The sequence below is a fragment of the Tursiops truncatus genome, chromosome 18 (assembly GCF_011762595.2).
Source record: "Tursiops truncatus isolate mTurTru1 chromosome 18, mTurTru1.mat.Y, whole genome shotgun sequence".
Taxonomy (NCBI): domain Eukaryota; kingdom Metazoa; phylum Chordata; class Mammalia; order Artiodactyla; family Delphinidae; genus Tursiops; species Tursiops truncatus.
In genome coordinates this window covers 62,361,661-62,385,005 of record NC_047051.1, presented here as the reverse complement: position 1 = coordinate 62,385,005, position 23,345 = coordinate 62,361,661, and the positions used below count along the sequence as shown (strand labels likewise).

General features: G+C 36.4%; 1 protein-coding gene across 1 annotated transcript in view; it reads right to left on the bottom strand.

The window, feature by feature from the left end:
- The window catches only part of GPC6 (glypican 6), a 1,080,872-nt gene that overhangs the window by 537,983 nt on the left and 519,544 nt on the right, over positions 1–23,345 (bottom strand). Inside the window, exon 3 of the mRNA XM_019920897.2 lies at positions 6,894–7,285. Within this exon, the coding sequence (XP_019776456.1) occupies positions 6,894–7,285 (392 nt within the window). The remainder of the gene's footprint in view (positions 1–6,893; positions 7,286–23,345) is intronic.

Here is a 23,345-nt window from a genome sequence, read left to right as displayed (position 1 = left end):
TCTTGATTCACATAGCATTTTACCCACACTTCTATCTTCATCCTGATCCCCTGTGCCGCACTGAAACTTTTACACCTCTATCTCTGTTGGATAGACTGTGATTTCCTCAAGGACAATGCTGTTCATTGTTATTTCCTGTTTCTTACGGAACAATGCCCAGCGAATAGCAGGTACTCGGCACATTTGCCTCTCAAATGGAGTGGAATGCTTTTAAGCAAAGAAAGACAGACATCATATGGTATTACTTATATGTAGAATCTAAAAAAATGATAAAAATGAACTTATTTACAAAACAGAAATAGACTCACAGACATAGAAAACAAACTTATGGTTACCAAAGGGGAGAGTGGGGGGGTGATAAATTAAGAGTTTGGCATTAACATATGCACGCTCCTATATACAAAATAGGTAAACAACAAAGACCTACTGTATAGTACAGGGAACTTTACTTAATATCGTAATAACTTATAATGGAAAAGAATCTGAAAAAGAATATATATGTATGTATGTATAACTAAATCACTTTGCTGTACACTTGAAACTAACACAACATTGCAAATTGACTATACTTCAATTAAAAAAAGAAAGGTTACTTTTGAATTATGCAGGCAAAATAGACAAGCACAAAATCATTAGCGAAATAGGCAGTTTTTATTCAAGGGTTCCTTTAGGTTTTCCAGTCTTATCTCTGCCTGTTCACTGTCTTGTACTTCATGCCTCAGGAATACCACACGCTTGCAGCTCCCTGCACACATCTGTGGTTTCACGCTGTGCTTCTGCTGAGTTGTTGCCTCTGTCTGAAGCACCCTCCCCTATGCCAGGTGCCCTCGTCATCTGTCCCAATGCCCAGGCATCCTTCAACACATCATTCGGCATCTATATCCCTGAAAGTCTCCCTGCACTCCAAGGTTAAGCTAGGTGCCTCTATCTGTTCCCAAAACATCTATTGCAGAATGCTCACATTAGATACTGACATTATTTGTTTCTGTCTCTCTCCCAATTAGTACTTGCAAGTACTTTAATTTGCTTAGTCTTTGTATCTTAAGAACTTATCAACAGTACCTGACGTATAAAACACACGGAACTAATGCTTATTGATGAGGCATGAGCTAAACTGCCACAATGGCTCCACTTTTACAAAAATCCACATTTGGATCAAATGACTGTTGAGCTATTATAACCACCCATCTTGGACTGTAGGGGAGAGAAAGATTACACCTGTTAGGTATGTTCATAACTGTGGTTCCCAAACTTGTTCCAGGTATGTTACATTGACATACCCCTTACCTTCTCCTTTCATTATGAATAAAACTTCAAACCTAGGTTCGATGGGGAGAAATGTACTCATTTTAATGGAATTCCAAAAGATAGTATAATTTTAAATAAAATAGCCTAACAGGCATAGGTTATTAGAAACAGACATAAGCTACAAAAAGACTAAAAAGAAAGGATACACAAATAGCTTTTAATGCACTGGAAATAAATGGCTTCATTCTCCTCAATTTTCACTCTCTTAACTATTTTCCAAAATTACACACCAAAGCTAGGCATTCTGCAAAAGAACTTAAAATTAGTAATAAAGATTTCATTCATTGTTTTAATCAAAGTAACCAAATTTTTTTCATCAAAATGGGACCTCAGCTCTTAGTTCTCTGGAGTCCTCTGTAGAACACCATATGCTACTCTTCAGGGTAGAGGCTCTTTTCTTCCGCTGAAACCTGGACTTCCTCACACTCTTGTGATTTCCAGGGCTTATCACTGCATCTGGACCATGGTAAAATTCATACGTTTCCAATGAATTATATTAATAAGCTATTTTTGTTGTTTTGGCCTCTTGTACTAATGTTATTTTGTTACTATTTTTTATCATGATATTATTTATTGATGGCAAAGTGCTTTCTAAATATAATATAATGTCCACACCATCATCATAAAACAGCAAGCATATTTTATTTATGCTGACTTAAAAGTTGTAAACGTATTATTGATCATTTCAAAAGGTTTACCTATTCTTCCTAACATTGTATGTTATTGAACTAACCTACACTGGATAATCATCAATTACAGAAGAGAATACACTGACCACAAAAGAAATAAAAAAGCTTTCATTCACCTAAGGCCTCTTCATGGCCTTTTTCATTTCTGGATGACTCTAAAAAAATTAACTCCAATCAAAAGATCACCCCACACACACACACAAAAGATCACCACAGAAGGAGCAAAACAAATCATTCAGGTGACAGGTATAACAGGTGGTCTTCGTTTATATATTAAATTCTATCTCAGAAGCAAACAGCTAAATAGAATACCATTTCCCTTGTAAACTATATCCATGGCAAATTCTTCAGAATGGTTTTCCATTTTGATCAGAGAATGTTCTGAAGGGATGTATTTCATAGGCTTCATTTCATCAAATTTGATGATAAATTTTTTCAGCCTCATAATTTATCAACTACATTTATTGAAAATTGACGCTCTGCTTATTGCTTTCTAGGCACACACTGTTAATTTAAGACTGTTTACTCAGCTGGATGGACCAGTTAAGAGGCTCTCCATGCAAAGATACTATTACGGGTAGCAGACATAGGCAGGTGACTGTTGATACAAATATTCTGGTCTTACGAAAGCCAGACATTCTCTTCAAAGTCACAACCCACAAGGCAGAAATAATTTAGATAAGAAAATAGACAGAAAATAGTTAGACAGACAGATAGAGAGATACATAGATAGAGATAAATGACAGTATTTGGCAATAGTTCAGGTCCTATAGATTCCAATTCCATTACCTACCTAATTTGTCTGGAATGAATCCATGACATGATTTTCATAGTTGAAGTGGTTGCTACTGACACAATTTACAGATTTTCCTCATAGAAGTCACTTTTATTAAAGCAAAAAGATATGAAAGTCATGTCTTCTTTGTTTAAATGGAATCAAGATGGACCAGTGAAGACACTTAAGTCACTTGCCTTCATGATGAAAAATGGAGGCTCAGTCTAAGCAGACAACTGTTACTATCTCTACTCAGCCTTCTTTCTGTTCGTCACAGTGCTAGGCAAGCTTCAGAGGGACTGCTGGCACCCAAGTTCCCATTCACGAATGGGTATATATAGGGGGGTAAAGGTGGTGCTTTAAAAAAGGGACCGTGCTAAGGAAAATAGCCTGAATCCTTTCTCTCGAGACCACTATATTATCAAAATGTGCTTTTATGTTCATTTTAGAGCTTTGTCTCCCATGCCTACTTGGTATCATTTAGTACGGGATGGAACATGGAAAGTAAATGGTCAAATCCACAAACAGCAGTAAGTCTGATAAATCACTGAGGCTAGCTCAGGGACTTGATCATATCTACAGAGATGGAAAGAATCATAGATGAACAACAGTGAAGTCTCTCCCATTTTAATCTCTTTCGTTAAAAAAATTTTAAACCTGCACACACACACACAGCACAGAGCTTAAGAAACAGTATGTTATTGATAACTGTGGAAACCTCTGAATATCTCTCCTTTATAATACCTCCAAACCTAATCCTTAGAGGTAATTACCATCTGATGTTTGTGTTTAACATTTTAAAGTTTTCTTCAGAGTTTTACCACATATATTGTATTTTAATTCCTAAATGATGTATTGCTTAGTTTTACATTTTTAAACTTTATATAAATGGTATATATTCTTTGGTGATTTTATTTATTTTTTAATCTCAAAATGAGATTTCTGCAATTGATTCATCCATGCCTGTGGCTAGAATTCACTTATTTTCAATGCTCCATAGGATATCATGGTGTGAAGAGATCACCATTTATGCAGATGGGATATTTGTGATATTTCTACTTTTTATGTTATTGTAAAAAGGCTACTATGAATCCTACACATATATTTGTACACATGTGAAGCAGTATGTCCAGGGGTAGAGTTGCAATTTTAAGATATGCATGTATTCAATAGCACAGCTATTTTCAAATCGTTATTTAAAATTAACTTGCTCCATCCAAAGCCTGGAAAAAGACAATGTTCGTATCTGAGACGGCAAGAGTAAGTTTTAAAAATAGTTATGTTGACGTTGACAAATTAGTCCTCCATTTTTCTGGTAAGGAAATTCCCCAAACGTTGTGTCAAAACATTTGTGTCAAACTGCTGTGTTTTGCCAAAGAGCTAAATTTTCCCGTCAAAACACTTAATTAGAAGCTATTAATGATGCCTTCCTAGATTTAAGAAGCCACTGCAAGAGAAGAGAGAAACTGAAGGAAAAAAATATCCCCCAAGCCAAGGTGCAGGAGATAAGGAAGTTTGTGGATCGCTATTCGGGAATTTTGCCTTGAATTCCTTAACTCTTCTGCAGTCATTTCACAAACTCTAACTCACTCAGTTAACAGACAACAGGGAAACTTCTGATATATGAAGGGCTAAACGTCCAACACAATTCTTGCTTCTCCTCTTAATATAGTTAGTCTTGTAATATTTTATTCTTATCACAGAGAGTGGTTTGGGTGCCGTAAGTCATCGTCATAAGCACCCAAATGGCACTAGCAGATCTGTATCTGATTTACTCAGCTACAGACCATCTGGTAATCATTAGGTGAGAAAGTTCACTGATAAAATACTTAAATCCCTGAGTCGTAAATTATTTGAGAAAAAATTGCTTAGCTTCTTCTTTTAAACCAAGGCTATATATCCACATCCAACTCTCTCTCTCTCTCTCTCCATCCATCCATCCATCCATCCACCCATCCATCCATCCACCCATCCATCCATCCATCCATCCATCCATCCATCCATCCATCCACCCACTAGAAGGCAGTGACCAGATGTCAGCATGGGATTTATGATTTGAGTAGGTTAGGGCTAATGAAACTCAGGTCAGAAAAGCTAATATCTGCATAGAACAGTAAACATTCATAGTTACACGACCACAAACTACATTGCAAACCCACAGCAGCTGTTCTGCAAATGAATGTTGGTCATGAAGAAATCAAGGGAAGAAAGATCTCAGGGTTGCTGAGTCTATCTCTCCTCACATCTGGTAAAAAACTAAAGGTCGTACTCTACTGATGGTTGGTCCATGATATCAACCTTTACCATGAAGCTGGACACATTAGATTTTTGGTACACAAAGACCTCAGAATAAGACAGTCAGGGAATGACAAAGGGGAGGTACCATTTCCGGGCTGTTGTTAATGCCATCCTCTGAGATACAGGAGAGACAGTCAGTCAGTCAGCAGCAACCTCTCCTCTGGCTTTTTAGATGCTTTGATAGAAAATATTCTCTTACCTCACTGAGACCTCCCCAGACCAAAATATATGCACCTAATCATTATTCACACTCAGGCAGATTCTACATAAACAATCAGGAATATTGCATATATTAATCCATGCCTTGAATTTCTTACCTCACGTTTCTCATTCTTCAATAAAAGCAAAGACTTCAATTTGAAGTCACTGGGACTAAGCTTTTTTTTAAACAAAATCTATCTCTCAAGAATATATGGAATATATATTTATTTCTTATATCTATCTATATTTCACAGACTTTCCCAGATAATCATATTTCCTCTTATTACTCCACCTGGCCAACTCCTTATTAATCCACTTTTGAGGTTCTATTTCCTTTGGTATGTAGAATATTGTTGATTTTCGATAAAAAAATTGTTTTTAACATCAAGGTTATAGGCCCTTTATATTATTAAATCCCTGTGTTTATCCTCATCAAAGCGTTCTTCCAAATAATCTTTCCATATGCTCAAGTAAACTTTTTAAGAATTGATAATTAAAAAAATGGATTGCTATGAATTTTACAAACAGAGCCACAGAGAAACATTTTTAACCGTATATACATCTTGATACCAAGATGTAAATACTGAGGAGATTAAAGTGGGGAAAAAAGAAACATGCCAGGATGGTACTAATAGTTATAAAAAATATATGGCTCTTTGGCACGACCCTGCAGTAAGAAAGTAATATTTATCAATAATCTTTGTACAAACATGATCTTCTTGGGGTGACATAATACCAGACTTCTGTTATCTATTGTTTTAACTTTACCTCTTAAAGTAATCATCTTTCAGTTTACTTGTTGGACTGCCCTCATAAATGGGCAAGCTCATCTCATAAGAGCAGTTGAATGTCAAGGAAGAATTTAAACGAAGGCATATATCCTCTACACAGGAAACACTCAATGTTTTAAAAACAGCAGTGGAAAAAAAAAACCCCGTGCAGTAAAGATTTAGAGACATCCTCAAGGAACGGCACAGACGCGTGTTAGTGATTTATCTTTCTCATAAGCCCAACGCAATACACGGCATTGAATTGCAAAGATAATGCATAACAAAAAGAATTCTCCGCCAGATTCTACACTTTGCGTTCATTAGTCGTCCCTAGTCCAGTTCTACAGGTGTCAGCTCTTCTTTTACTAGTAAGGAATTCGGCCGCTTTGACAAGGGTGATGAAGAAGAAGAAATGCCAGGCGCTGGTGTTCGGAGCAACAACTTGCCTCCACTTGCCAGCACCATAAGACTGTCTCCTTGGGACTTCCCAGAGGATTATAACCTCCGGATGGACTGCTTCATGAGTAATTATCATCCTTAAAACTGATCAGAAATGCCAGGTGGTCATGGTTACAAGACACCTGTTTTCGCGCATTTTTTGATAAAAGCTTCTCTGCTGAATTGCTGATAAATATTGACATTATGTTTCAAACCACACGCAATGGCTTGAAATCCTGGCTTCTCTCACACAAAGAATTAAGCTTTAACATTTAATTGATTTCTCTAAGAGCAAGAACCACTGTAAGTGAGAACTTTTACCTTGAATTTCTTTTTTAAACGTTGGTTTTAAAAACAAACAAACAAACAAAAAATGAGAAAGGCCAATTAGAAAGACAGTAGATTTTCAATTACCTTGGAAACTCGATTTGCAACTTCTCTGCCCACGGTCAGCCCCTGGACAAATGTCCGAGCAGCAATGAAGGCGCGAGTGACCTGAATTTTCAGCTTCCGGGGAACATCTCCGAATGGTTTCAGCTGGTCTGTGTATTTGCTCACGCACTCCAAGTAGTCCTCGCTGAAGTGATACTGTGGGTTGATCAGCTGAAACATTCGTTCCAGGAGCCGAGCCCAGAAGTCATTGAGCATCTCCTCCAGATTCACATTGCCCCCAGTGTAGTATCTTTTTAGCTCTGTGAAGAGGTCCTGGAACACTTCCGAATTCTGCATGTACAGCATGCCATAGGTCCGTACAAACATATCATTTAGTGACTTCTCTGCATTTTCCAGAAGCTCTCGGAAAAATTCTGCAGATAAAACAAGTAAGCAGTCATAAATTAGCAAGATCTAGGAAGTCCAAGACATCTACTTACCTTAAAAACAACTGCTTCTAATGGTTATTTTCACAGAAAAAAAATGTATCCTGTGATTAAGGTATCAATGAACTGATAGTATTTTAAGTGAGATTTGACCTACATCTGTGATCTTCTCTGAGTCAAAGAAAACAGAAGATCATGGGATTCTGTCTGAAAGAACATCCATTAACATTAGGAATTTACCATTTAATACTCCTCCAAAAAGGTTCAATTATATTTCCATTTATTGTTAATTTTAGAAAATCCTATGCTTTCAAATTAACGCAAATCAGAACATGTGGCTAAGTATTGTCATTAATATAATAATAAATGCATAAGTGATAAAAACATTTGCTCCAGTCTGTTTACAAATCTGTTCTACCACCAAATTCCATTAAATTGCTTTTATTTGGAAAAGTTCATAAATGGGATATTCAAATCAATGTAATATTTGGACTCTTTGTAGTTGCTATATATAGCAATCAATTATCAGTGTTTAGAGATTCATAATGCAATTAAATGCACTTAAAGCCAAGGCTATAGTAAACATAATTTAGGCTGCCATAATGCATAAGAAAGTTATGAAGTACCATGCATTATCATCATACGCTATCACTATCATTTTATAGCACTTGAATAAAATATAGGCATTTGGGCTTTCTGGTTAAGAGGTTCTAAATGAAAAAGTGTCTACCAAGAAATGACCTCTTCCATCCTGCAGTAGCACTTGAGTGTTTCTGGGAGTAGTAGTAGTAGGCAAAAAAATAGGATGGCAAAAACAACGTCCCTGGGTACTGGTAGGTCCTCATATTAGTCTCCCTCAAGACGCAGTGCATATGTGTAAGATACTTATCCATTTGCACAAATGAGCCTGGGTAGAGCAAGCTCAAGTTTTATCCCATTCAGAGAATGTGACTGGGGGTGGGAAAAAGGCTATGGAAAGATCATTCTTCTGAGTCTGTAAATCCAAGTTACCAACAACTGAGTAATTCTGCTTTACCTCCTACAGTTCTCTTTTATTCCCAGAAGCTACGGCCCCTCTCAGTTAAAGTCGGGGAAAAAGCAAGTCCTGGATACCTCAAGGAATCCCAGTAGGAATCAAATAAAAACCTCTTCCTTTTTCTAGGGGCTTGTGGGATTCTTTTCCTGAGATGCAGAAGAGAAAAAGCAATGACTGTCTCTATGAATTCTATGGAAGCTACACCTAATTTTGTCTTTATCAGAAGGTGCCTGAAGAACCACTTGATTTAGCTACTTCAATTCCAAATAATATAGCATTGAATCACTGTCTTGATAAAATGGTGTCTATAGTGGTGATTATTTTGTATTTGTTTTCAAATAAAACCAATACACTAAATCTTAAAAAGGACTCTGTTCAATGTTTATCCTCTTACTACGAAAGAATACTTTTTTTTTCTTAAATACAGAAATTATGTTGCTACACTGGTAGCAAAAACTGAGGGATTATCTGAAAGTCATGGCTTATCACCCCTGGGTAATCTTGTTCAAGGCACCAAATAGTTCTTATTTTAATTTTTCCCAAATGTAAAAATCAGGCTAAATAGTTTTAAACCTCCCTAATCTTCGAGGATTCATTAAGGAAAATCACTTAGGGCAAAAATGTTCAAAACTGTCAAAGGATTAATTAATCAAAATATTTATATATGCTATATGTCTATGTTATTTATGATTTTATGAAATAAGAAACATTTCAGAAGTTTTTCAGAAATTTACTAGTAACTTATCCTAAAATGGAAACTATATTAAATTATTAATATTAATAACAAAGCATAAAAATAGCATAGTAAAACCTTTCAGTCTTGAAACCAAGGATGAAAATAGCTTGGCCTTGTTCATATAGGAGCAGAGTGAAAGGTGTTATAATTGTGAAAGAAACTATGAAAGAATGGAAAAATCACCGAATTGAAAAATACTAATATAATGAGACTGGAAAGTAGATTTTCATCACGAGCTCCGGATAGCCTATTCATTTATCTTCTTTTTGCGGTCAATTATTTTGTTGGACTCTGAAATAAAAGCTTAATTTATTGAATACAGAGTACTGCCTTCAGCAATGAATGTCAGTAATCAGTAGTGTGATCTGGATTTGCAAGAGAAAAAAAAAAAAGAAAGAAAAATCTTCTGGTTCTCATTGTTCTCCAAAGATTTCAGGTATAAATCCTTCTCTGCAGCGATGAAAATTTTGTTTTTTCTTTTACAGAAGGTTACATTCCTAGACTTTTCCTCTCCTGACACGGGGAAAATTAAATATTAGGCTTATGACCATTTTGTAGCTGAAGAGTTAAAATCAGATTGTCCACTCACTGTGCTTTGTGGTTTGTGTCTTTATGCCTAAATTAGTATCATAATTGAATATAGAAACTAAGTTATCAGATTTCCATAAATATGGCTCAAGAAACATTTTATTATTAGATTCCAGGATTAAATTTGTGTTTAAGGGTATGTCATTGTCTCAAAAGTTTGCTCTTAGCTTCAGTGGTCCTCAAAAGTCAAGTTATTATTCCATGTTCAAAATCATTATACGGTTTAGTGATCTCACAGTCAAAGTTAATACTTGATATTGAAGGATGTTAATGCATTAGCCAATTACGAAAAATGTTGGTACCCTAAAGTACATTGATCTTAGATCTTATGAAAGATGGGAATCCAAGGTAGTGAGGCAAAACTAATGTCCTCCAAAACATAAGTATTCTCATTTCATTTTTAGCATGCCCACAGACTTAAACTTCCACCTTTTGAACTGTGACTCTTTGAACAAAGTATTTTATGCTTGGATGAAAACTGTCTCAGCAAACCAAACAAGATGGGGATTTGGAAGACAGTTATCACACCCATTTTGCTGAGCAAGTATTATGCCCAAACAGCATAGAGAATAAAATTGAAGAGCCATGTAACAACAAACAAACAAACAAAAACCCTCAATCTAACCCTTTGCTTAATGGGACAGGTCAAAGCTCACAGTGGATAAGGCCTTCAGTCAACAAAAGTTCTCATGTGTAAAAGTTTGGCAGATGAAGATGTTTTAAAAAATGTTTTCCTTCCCCAATCACAAAATATACATCAAAGATGGTTGCTTAGGGCTCATTTATGCTTTATAGATGCACAAAAGAATTTCTTCCAGCCAGCAGTAGCCTCTGGGAGGATTTTATTCATCTAGAGGGGAGATCTGGATGTGAACATCTGTTTGCTGCGGGGCAGACTGCCCCAAGTGGGAGAACAATCTTGTAGATAAAAACCACCACTGTTCCAAAAGCAAAAAGAAAGTCTACGCATGCCACTGATCGCTTGGAGAGGCCTCTTAAGGGGCAAAAATCAACTCCTAGGAGTCAAAAGGTACCCTAAGGATATCTGAGAAAGGCTTCAAATAAAGTCTCCAAATGAATGCCTCAAAATGTAAGGTGCACACAGGACCAAGGGGAGGTGCAAGCCCGAAGAGAAAGGCAGACTAAGGGCTCTCAAGGAATCTGCAGTCCGCACAAAACAGCAAAAGCTGGGCCCATTTAAGCTGGAAGTATTATCTAGTTAATATTATCGTAGGGGGACTGGGCATGGCAACTGGATCAAGCACTGTTTAGCATTAACCTAGAAATTGTAGCATCTTCCTATTCTATTCTCGTGCTCTCCAAAACACTTCTCATTGAAAGGTCATTTAAAATGAGTGTTTCAGATGGTGGTATAAATCCACATCATCCCAGAACCCAGTGAGAGAAAAGCTTTGGTCACTGGTGTCAGTGGAGACTGTATCTATGCATGATCACAGACAGCATCTGTCTCACCAGGGGAAGCAGGTAGAGTCAATTTGCTTCCCTAAACCCACATATTTGTGTTGAGTGTGTTACTCTCGTAATCTCTTTCTTTCTGTCATCCTCTCCACAAAAGCATGCTAAATCAGTTCAGCCAGCGCAGAACCCAAGCTCTGGCTACGGAAAAACCTCAAGTTGCTGGCATGGAGGGTAAATGATTCAGAAAGCTGGTATCCTATAAGGACTATGTTTCATAGACACAGGAAAGCTACCACCCTGCCCCCGACCCAGGCCCTTTTCAAGGTTAAGTGACTAGGAGAGTCCTTCCCTCTGCACACACCTGTCAGCTTTCAAGTATATCTTCTGAGATGACTTCTCCTTTCAAAGTCCCCTTGCTTACATCATAACGTGATGTGACCAGCAGGGAAATGCTGGGATAAGGAGGAAGAAGAACCCCAGCGCCATTTACTCTCTTCTCTGGTAGACTTACACATGGTCCCTGAATGACCCACTTCTCCCCACTCCCCAGACGCTGAGACTCTATAAGAAGATTGGTGCTGCACAGGGAGTCCTTGCCACATGCAATGTCACCCTTGGCAGGTCATGGCTTATGTGGAATGGGCAGCTGGATGCCAGTCTTCTACATCAGGGGTCTCTGCCTCAGCACTGTTGACATTTTGAGCTGGACAATCTTTTTTTAAATTATTTTACTTTATCTTATTTTTTAAAACATCTTTATTGGCGTATAACTGCTTTACAACGGTGTGTTAGTTTCTGCTGTATAACAAAGTGAATCAGCTACACATATACGTATATCCCCATATACCCTCCCTCTCGCGTCTCCCTCCCTCCCACCCTGCCTATCCCACGCCTCTAGGTGGTCACAAAGCACCGAGCTGATCTCCCTGTGCTATGCAGCTGCTTCCCACTAGCTATCTATTTTACATTTGGTAGTGTATATATGTCAATGCTACTCTCTCACTTCGTCCCAGCTTACCCTTCCCCCTCCGCATGTCCTCAAGTCCATTCTCTACGTCTGCATATCTATTCCTTGGAAAATCTTTTTTTTAAATTTTTAAAATTAAAATTTTTTTTTAAAATTTATTATTATTATTTTTGCCCCACCATGCGGCTTGTGGGATCTTAGTTCCCCAACCAGGGATTGAACTCAGGCCCTCAGAGTGAAATCACGGAGTCCTAACCACTGGACCACCAGGAATTCCCTAGGCTGGACAGTCGTTGTTGGGTGTCTGTCCTGTGCATTGTAAGATAATAAGTAGCATCCCTGGCTTCCACCTACTACATGGTATTGGCACATCCTTTCTCCAGTAGTGATGACAAAATTGTCTGCAGACATTATCAAATGTCCCCCAGGGGGACAAAATCACACTCACCCTACCCACTGAGCACCACCCTTCTACTGATAAATTCCAGAAGCCTAGAAAGAGGCTATCAAAACATTCCAAGAAAAAGCCAGCACATTTCTAGACCTCATCAGCCTCGCAATTTATTTACAAGATGAACTTGAGGAGCTGTGTGTGCTTTAAGTGAAAGGAGCTGAAACACACATCCTGTTCACAGGTAAGACTGCTGGTGACCAATACTACCATTTCCTGGATGGTGCCTATCACAGGGTAGGGCCTTAAAACGTGGTGACTAGTGAACGAACAAATAGATGGTGAACATGAACACCCAGTGTAGTACATCCTGACTCCACGTGGACCAAGCTCCTCTTAGACAGTAATCACTGTGGGAGAGAGATGCTACAACCACATCTTAGAGCAGACATAACTGATATGCTCTACCGTCATCCTCCAAACTCATGCATTTATAAATATATAAACATTCACATCCTCCCATGCTCCACGGTCATGTGCATCTACAGGTACAATGCCCCGTGGCCTCTGCTCAAAAGTATGGTGGTTGTCAAGACGGCTCTACCAGACCCTCGCTTCCTCTCTGGACATCTCCGCTTGTTCTGAGTCATGCTTTGCCTGGTTTCACTGCTGCCTCTCCTGCTGCTGGTCCTGCTGGGCCTTAACCCCACGGCCCACGATCTCACCAAGCTGCCTGCATTCACATTCACTCGCGCGCTTCACTTAGGCAGTGGCTCGCGTGAGTTAACTCTTTAACCACCCTGTCTCCTACACTGCACTGAAGCCTCCTTCCATCCAATAGCTGGTCAAATAAACACAGTTTGGAACTCTGTTGTTTTCAGTGAGCAAGACACTGCCACGTTTTATTTCGTCATTATTCAGGTTAAATAATTATGTCAGGGAAAGAGGAGAACTATTTTGAATAGATATCCTATTATATCATCTTTGTAGTTTTTCTTAAACATCAGTTGCGTTTTTGTGTAAGAAACAGACCCTCAGTAGGCATTTTTAAAAATTATGGGGTTGAAATTAAATAAAATGATTTTCAAAATAACAATTTATTCAACAAGGGAGAAATCAGAATCCGTAATTACTGAGATGAAGTTGCTGTAAGCAAAACTTCATTTGTGATTTGCCCCTTCTTTATCTCTTAATTCACACTTTCCCTTGCTCTGTGTGTGTGTGTATGTTTTCATAGATTATGTTTATTATGTTATAATACGCATTATGATTTATTCAGTCAGTTCATCCCAGGAATTAATAGAAGCCTATATAATTTCAAAGTGAGTTAACAGTAGTAATCTACAGATTTCCTGTTTGAGGGATTATTATAATCAAACTGCAGATGAGGAAACTGAGGCCCAGAAATGTTAAGCAACTTGCCCTAGACCACTAAACTGGCGCACGACCCAGAGCGCAAGAGACAACAGGACAGCAGGGCAGTTTTGTAGTTTACACGAAGTCCAATTTTCACACTGTGATTTGAATAATTAATGAGAAGTATAATAAACTCCTGGGACACTGGGTAAAACCATACTTAAATATAAATTGCAAAGTGCATTCTAAAATCAAATCTAAATTATCTTTTAAAAATAATTTTCATGTGTGATTATTTTTCCACTAATACTAATTAGCTAATGTAGATAACTGAAACTGGAGAGCACATGCAAATCCCTAGGGTTGGTATATCTTCCTCAAAGGAGTGGCTTCCACTAGATGAAAATCAGTGACCGAACCTGTGATTACAGCTACAGTGCACAGAACAGTGACTGGTATGCAAAAGGATGCTAAAAATATTTGACTTTATATATGTCCCATTTTATAACATATATATATACACATATATTGTAGATATTGTTTTATAATAACATGTATATATTATCAACAAATACATTTAAACATTTGAATAAATTCAAACAAGCAAAATATAAACCAACAATGGCAAAGAATATGGGAACAAAATGCTCCAAATATTTAATATCCAGCCCTTTACCAAAAAATTTTGCCAATCCCTGGCATAAAGGGTCAAAATCCTAAGTGAGGGCTTCCCTGGTGGCGCAGTGGTTGAGAGTCCGCCTGCCGATGCAGGGGACACGGGTTCGTGCCCCGGTCTGGGAAGATCCCACATGCCGCGGAGCGGCTGGGCCCGTGAGCCATGGCCGCTGAGCCTGCGCGTCCGGAGCCTGTGCTCCGCAACGGGAGAGGCCACAGCAGTGAGAGGCCCGTGTACAACAAAAACAACAACAAAAAAAATCCTAAGTGAAATGTTTTAAGATAAATTAATCAAACAGAATGTATTATGCCTTTGAATTCTTATAAGTAGGAAGGCAATTTAATTATTAGTCTGTTATCTCTTAGTAGTAGAATAAAAGTTCTTTCCTCCATTATTTTATCTTATATGTTAAAATTTGCTCTGACAGCCCTGCAGCCTGTTCATCTCTTTATATTCCCCTGTGAGGTAACTAAAATCCAAAAGTAAATTCTTAAATCACTTAAATGATTTAAAGGATTTAGGTGACTTTAGTGATTTTAAAGTAGACACCCTAAATTTTTCTAAGATTGTGGTTTAATGAGTCCCTGGAGATTTTCATGAGGAGAAAATCTAAACCTGGAATGTAAAATAGACAGTATAAAAATGAAAAAGGAAAAGAAAAAATAACATTCTCCTCTGATACTACGTTAAGGTTAAAAAAAAAATACAATTTTCTTTTCCAAATTTCTTTTCATGATAATTAATGAAAATAAAAATTTAAACAATCTTTTAACATCGTACAAGGCCCTACAACAAAATAAAATGCTAATAATAAATCTAGGAGAATTATTTTCAAAAAATAATAAATATATCAGTTGTTTAAAATGTTACAATACAGAAGTCAAAAGTTGTTTGCTATATTAATCCAAAGGTTATTTTCACTACATTACTCCCATTGTATGTTGGAAATTCTTATAAACTATATCTAAATAAGTAGAAACGTAAGAGTTCTGGGGAAATACTTCTAACCAATAAGTCAGGAAAAAAAATGCCCCAAAACTTAGGATACAGTAAATGCATTTTTAAACACATTATTCAGCTCAACTGGACACCACCATTCTATATTCTTCCAAGGTATCTAATCAAGTTGACTAGACTTTTCCATGAAGAAATTTTTAATGAGAAGTCATCAGTTTACAATCATGAGTATTTGTTAAAAATAACCAATATCTTGCAACAAAGTCCTTTAATTCAATACCATTAAGGTAAAGTCAGCTGAAGAGACCCAAAGCCAGGAGATTTTTCAGAATCAGGTGTGTAATTCAGCTGCAAAAAGAAAAGTTGCCTGGAAGCAGCACTCTGTAATTGGCCAATATAGGGAGATTTGAAGCAATAGAGCAGTTTACGGAAATTGTTGATTTGAATTCACATTTCACAAGGTGAAATTTTTTCTATACTTAATGATCCTTTACACATTAGATTGATAAATGTTTTATTTCTTGGTAGGTTATTTCTCCCAAAGATCTCTTTTAAAGTAAGAAAGACTGATTAGGCCACTTATGTTCACAAGGTGGTATAGATAAACTATTAATGCTGGGAGTCATGAGTTAAGTTTGAAAGTTGCTGACGGTTGCTGCCAAAAGCAAACAAGTGTTTTGAGACTGCAGATGGTATTTGTATCTCACCCTAAGCAATGCATATGAAATTGAAATCAGGGATGTTTACTGAGTTCACCTCTATCATCGTGCAGCTCCTTAGCTTTGGCCTACGGACAGTGTTCTTTAGGCCTTGCCCAACACCCTGCTTCCATTTTTTTCTGATGACATTACCCACAGCATGGGGTATATGCTCTCTTCATAGTATATTTCTCTCTTTACAATCCAGTTCTTTTTCCAGCTCCCCTGACTTCTTCACCCAACTACTCACTGGGCCAGAGGGTAGAACACACCTCTCCAGTATCAAACCACCAAGGGTGAACTCTGGGAAGTGGGGCTAAAGGTAGTTTGTAGGTGAAAAGTCAATGATAAGGACCTGGGGGTACTGGAACAAGAGATTATGTAGGCTTTTAGGGAGAGTAAGGAAGAAGAACCAAATGAAATTTACTTCTTTTTCCCTCTTGGCTGCCCATTAAAATCACTTACAAAAATCTTGATTAAAAAAAATTAAAAAAAAAATCTTGATGCCCAGGCTGCATTCTAGACTAAATTATAATCCATCAGAGTGAGATCCAGGTATCGATATATCTTCAAGCTCTGCAAGTGATCCCAAAGTATAGTCAAGACTGAAAATCACTGGAGCCCTTCTCTGTTCTCTAATACTTTCATTTTAGGTCAATGCATGATTGATGATGAAATGGGCAGGGAAAGGAGTAATAATGATGGAGGGAGAAGACATATTATACATCAGGAAAGACCCTATTTTCTCCTTCCCTTCACTTACTTTCCCTTCTCTCTTTTCCTGCAGTAGAAAATTAGCGTTCTGGTCTTGGGAAGGCAGCCAAGCATTGGTCAGTGCCAAGACTACATGAAGAGCACTGGCAGTGGTCCTGGGGGATAAGAGTGTGCTAGTCTCTTTTCCTTTGTCTTCCATCTCTTTTTCCTTTTCCACCACTTAACACCCCCTCCCCAGTCACCCTCTGCCTTCAGGACAAGGGGCTTATCCCATGGTGAGGGAAGGAGGGGTACAGTATGGGAAGAGGGAGGAAGAAGGTCTGATAATGTCCAAATTAATTCATGACAAAGGGAAATGGAATGATTACAAAAGTCTAATCAGGGCATCAATTAAGCACATAACATGGACAACAGGAGGAAGAAGTTGTGTATTGGGAAATGCTGAGTTGCAAAAGCATAATTAAATATAACAGTTTTTGTGAAAATATTATATCTTAATTTAACACTAACTTATTAAGTGGTATCCTTTCTGGCCCATCAAAACCCTGCAATACCAAAAACATGTGAAAAGTCCTGGAATAAAAAGGACTTTTTTACTTTGCTTAACAGATGTTTAAATGAAAGCAAAAGTCAGTACAAAGTATAAATTTAAAAAAATAAATCAAATAATAATATATTCACATATTTTGCTATACCCCACCTTCAGTTTTGAGTTGTTTTTAACTATCTACATTTTGCAAAAGAAGAATGTTAACTTTTTTGCTATCTACTACTTGTCTTTGTTTTGTTTTAAAGAAAAAGTGAAACGCAGACTACCTCTAATAAAAGAAGATGGTTCAAATGCAAAGTAAGGTCAAAACTATGTGTGTAAAGATATTCCTCCTTTATTTATTTTAGCAAAAAGGAGAGAAAAATTAAAAATCCCCAAAGAATGACTAATCCACACTGTAAAATATTATGTGACGTTTATAATTATTTTTAAAGAACATTTAAAAGCTAGCTCTTACTAAGCACTATGAGTGAGCTACAGTTCAAAGGGCTTCTCATGTGTTAACTAATTTAATCTTGTCAGCAACCCTATGAGATAGTTATTATTATCGTCTGAATTTTACATTTGGGGAAACAGAAGCACAGAAAAGTTAAGTAACTTACAAGGTACATAGCTAACAGGTGTGTAGCTGGGATTACAAACCCAGGCAGTATGGCTTCAGAATCTACAGACTCTATAGATAATATGAGAATTGAAGCTTATAAATTTAGAAAACTCTTTTTAAACAAATATAATACAAAATTACAAACACAAAATAAGGCATAGGACCTTGGACAGGGTCTATTCAAGTGAAGTGTCTTGAAACGAACTTTATCAGATTCATGGGAAATCTACCTCCAGTATAAGACATGATGACAGAAATTGGTAAGATATAAAATGATACAAAAGGATGTATCAAGTACAATCCCAATTTTGTAAAAATAAATAAATAAATGATAAACACATACACACTGAAAAAAATTTAAAAAATACATATGCAAAAACAGTTTACAATGGGTAGAATGTTATGGCTTATTTGTATTTTCTTCTCTGTACATTGTTAATTTTCCAGAGTTTGTGCAATGACTATACATTGCTTTTATATTTGGAAAAAAAAAATAGATATTATTTTAACATGAAAATCCCTCTTAAACACAAAAATACTGCTTGATGACAGAGGGGAAATACCTAAATGCACAGAGAGGGCCGAAAATAAACAAGAAATTTGCTCAAAATTACAGACTATACCAGCAAAGTAGAAGGAATAGAATTTGAGTCTTTTGACTTTAAATCTGGTGGATTCCTACTGATTAGTAAAAAGGACTTAATTAATAAAAAAAGAAATAAAAAGTACAGCATGCTGGCTATAAAATAATGCTCTCAGTAATGTTAGGTAATTATCTATTAACATTAAAAACATCTACACTTTGGGTTTTTGAATAAATGTTCTGAAAAATACAGATAATTTCTATTTATTTCTAGATGGAGAAAGGATTTCTCTAATTGATGTAATCAGTGTTCAACAAAATTCCATTGTTCATTATTACAGATGTCACCTCAAACTAAAGAAAAAAACCCATCAGTTTCAGATTTCAATTATTATGAATTTAAAGTCATTGTCTTCTCTGCAGAGCTTTTGGTGGGCATTGGATGAACATTAGCACAGGATGATAAATTGTGTAATTCTAGGAATGTTTCTATAAACATTTGACAACAACAAAAATGTAACGAAAGTCAGGGCAACTTCCAACCACCTTTGTCACTCACCACATGCTTGAGCTTGTTGGACAAGACTAAGAGATGGCACAGCCTCCCCAGGTCATATCTTAGGAATCATTTGATTCCTTAAATCTATCAAAGGGAAATGAACATCAGCCCCACTTGGCAACATAGATGTTTAATTCAAATGTAACTATATTGTTTTGATGAATGCATAAACGATGGATATCCTGGTATAGGTATATAATAAGACTTACAGTATTCTTGTGTAAGATATAAATACAGATGCATTAATTTAACTTCGATCTAAATTTGCTTGAAATTGGTTACATTCACCTTGCCAGTCATTTACCAGATTCTTCTCAAAGAAAAAAATACTGAATTCATTAATCTCATGTTGTATGACGGCTATTTTACTTTTATAACACCAATCATTTGGAATGCAATGAACAAAAACAATTATTATTGAACATTTCATAAAGTATCAATTATTGAGTGTCATATCTTTTATGAAATTCTACAATGTTGAATGTACGCATCCTATTTCTCATAATGTCAAAATTAAAGTAACCCCTAGATAAAGGACATGCTTATTTTGATCCACTGGTATGTTTTAAATTTACAAATAACTTTTAGATGACCTCTATCCCAACTTCTGAATTATATAGATCGTAAAAGTCCACAAAATAATATATTCAGTTAGCTTTAAAAAAGTTTTATTTGTACCACAGGCTGATTATTTTAGACTTCATTGGATATTTTATAATATTTGTTCATTATTAGCCATATGTTATATAGTGATATATCACTCTTATTTTTATTCTGATGTTTGTCATAAAAACTTCCCCAAAGCAATTAGCCATAGTTTTAAAGAAAGTATCTATCTATCTATATATATATATATATATATATATCTATATAGAAATTGGTAATCTCTACAAAGGGTGGTCTTAAAACAGCTCTGATTTAGGGGGACTTCTTTAAAGGGCTCTGCAAAGCTTCTTCAATATAGCAGTTCTTCATTTTTTGTTTTGCTTTGTTTTAAATACCCTGACCTAGGAAAACATGGCTTGTTGTGAATGACTCCCTCCATGGCCATTCTCCTCTCTCTTTTTGAACTGCTGATGGTAATGAATCTCCTTCTTCCAGCTCCAACTGCTGGATTCAGTTATCATCAAGAGCAGACATCAACCAGCACTCTTATCTTTCTCTGATGGATAGACTACTAACCTTTCACAAGATTAGAGACACAGGGTGCGCTGGAGATAATAAAATTCAAATAGGTTTATTTCAAAGGGCAATCCAATCTCGCTTTTGTTCATGGGTCACTTGGCAGATCATTTGCCAAAGCAGTTTTTCTGTCTTTCCAAGCCAGGTTCTGGTTCATTGTGCCAAAGATGTCAAATTAAGCAGGCTGCAGAAGCCATTTCCAAAGTAAAACGGGGAAAACTTGAGAATAACATTATTTTAGTACATGTGACAAAAACTCTACTGGCCATAATTTTAATTTTGCTCAAATTATACCTACTGTACTAGAAAAGTGAATCAAGGCTAACCATGTTGACAACACCAATGGCTTAGTATAACTGCCAGTACTGTGATCCTTAAGTATAAATTCCAAATGATAATTTAGAGATTTCCATTTCAAATAAATGCCTAACGGAAATCAAAACCAAGAGTTAAAACATATGGTGCTTTTTGAATATTACGAGGGTATCTGTTCAAAATTTTTCTAGAAATAAAAGTCAAAGAATATTAAATGAAATAAATCAAGAATAAGTACTACATACACATGAAGAAAAAGATCAGGACCAAAATCTATTCCTCTAAGAGCAATGATTAATCCTTACAAAAGGCTTCATGTATTTTTCCTGTCCATAATGTCTCATTATTTAAAATTACCTCTTCCATATACAAGCCTGCAGTTAACTCCTAATAAGAAAATGAGAAAGGAAAACCATAAGGAGTTCCATGTTAAGAATACTCCTAAAATGTGTTACTTATCTGTAGGATAACATTAGCAAACTATCATGGAAGGTAAAATATTCAAATTTAAAGAATGCTAATAATTGTATACTACTATACGTGATACTGATGATACATATGTGTATCATCACTTTTATAATTAATTTTAATCCTTAATTACATATTTTGCAATGTAGTATAAAAGTTTTGTTCATTCTATAAAAAAGAGTTTTACAAAGTGAGAAAGTTAAATTTATATATACGTATCTATATTTAAATTGTAAAAAATTCTTAAAATTTTAAATGTTATTTCATTAAAACAGTACTTTGCAATTACTTATATTTTCAATATCATAGCAGAACAATTTTCCCAGAGATACTTTTAAATCAATCATAATTGATTACCCTTACTGTGTTTTACTAATTAAATAAGGCTTTGAAATGAAACAATTATAATCAATTGTATATTTAAAATAAAACGTTTAGCTGGGATGTTTTGCTCTTTCATTTCAATAATGTAGCTGACGAACATCTGACAAATTCTTATTAAAAATAAATCTGAGGGCTTCCCTGGTGGCGCAGTGGTTGAGAGTCCGCCTGCCGATGCAGGGGACACGGGTTCGTGCCCCGGTCTGGGAAGATCCCACATGCCGCGGAGTGGCTGGGCCTGTGAGCCATGGCCGCTGAGCCTGCACGTCCGGAGCCTGTGCTCCACAACTGGAGAGGCCCGCGTACCGCAAAAAAATAAATAAATAGAAAATAAAAATAAATAAACAAAAATAAATCTGAGGGCTTCCCTGGTGGCGCAGTGGTTAAGAATCCGCCTGTAATGCAGAGGGCATGGGTTCAAGCCCTGGTCCGGCAAGATCCTACACGCCACGGAGCAACTAAGCCTGTGCGCCACAACTACTGAGCCTGTGTTCTAGAGCCCGCGAGCCACAACTATTGAAGCCCGCGTGCCTAGAGCCCGTGCTCCGCAACAAGAGAAGCCACCGCAATGAGAAGCCCGTGCACTGCAAGAAGAGTAGCCCCTGCTCGCCGCAACTAGAGAAATCCCGCATGCAGCAACAAAGACCCAACACAGCCTAAAATAAATAAATTTATGAAAAAAAATTCTGAGACTACATTCTCCAAAGAGGTTATGCAAAATTAGAGAATGTCATTTAGATTATTTTACAGATGTTTTAAAATTTCTTGGAATAATCATTGTGTATTCTTATTTATTTATTTGGTAATATGAAATTGATGAGGTTAAAATTGTTATCTTGTACTGAGACACAGGAACCACCAAGCTATATTCTACCTTCTCTGTGCAGAAAAAATACAATCTAACAGTTTGCAGAATGTTACCTAAAGCAGTCCTAACAGAAGGGATATGAATGTCTAAAGCACTGCCTCTGAGTTAGATTGGACATACATCATGACATAATTAGAGAGATGCATCAGTGACAAATACTGGGATTCTCTTGGTTTTACCAAAATTTGAGATGTAGGCATATGCCAGTTACTCTTAGTGCCTCATCTATAAAATGGAAATAATAATAGCATCTTCCTCATAGGATGTTGTAAAGATTAAATGATATACAGAAAGTAATTATGAGAGTGTCTGGGTCATAATAAGGAATATATAATTGTCAGCTATTATTAGTACTGTCTCAAGAATGAAAACACTTGTTAATAATAACCATTACCATTATTATCCACTGAAAATCTATATTTGGTGTATAAGACAACATTATTTTTCTCATCATACTAGCCCAATGAGGTATTATGAAGTATTTTTTTATTGGTTCATAATACTATGTAAGTTTCATGCGTACAATATTATATTTAGACTTCTGTATATACTATAGCATGCTCATCACCAAGAGTTTAGTTTTCATCCGTCACCATATTGTTGATTCCCTTTACCCTTTTTGTTTTCCCCCAACTCCTCTTTCCCTCTGGTAACCACTACTCTGTTCAATGTATCTATGTGGATTTCAAATTATATTACAAAGTTATAGTAATCAAAGCAGCATGATATTGGCAGAAGAAGAGACATATATTTAGGTCAATGAGACAGAACTGAGAGCCCAGAAATAAACCCACACATATATGGACAATCAGTTTATGACAAAGGAGCAAAGAATGGACAATGGAGAAAGGACAGTCTCTTCAATAAATTGTGTTGGGAAAACTGGATGGACACGTGTAGAAGAATTAAACTAGACTACCATCTCACACCATATACAAAAATTAACTCAAAATGAATTAAATCCTTGAATGTAAGACCTGAAACCATAAGACTCCTAGAA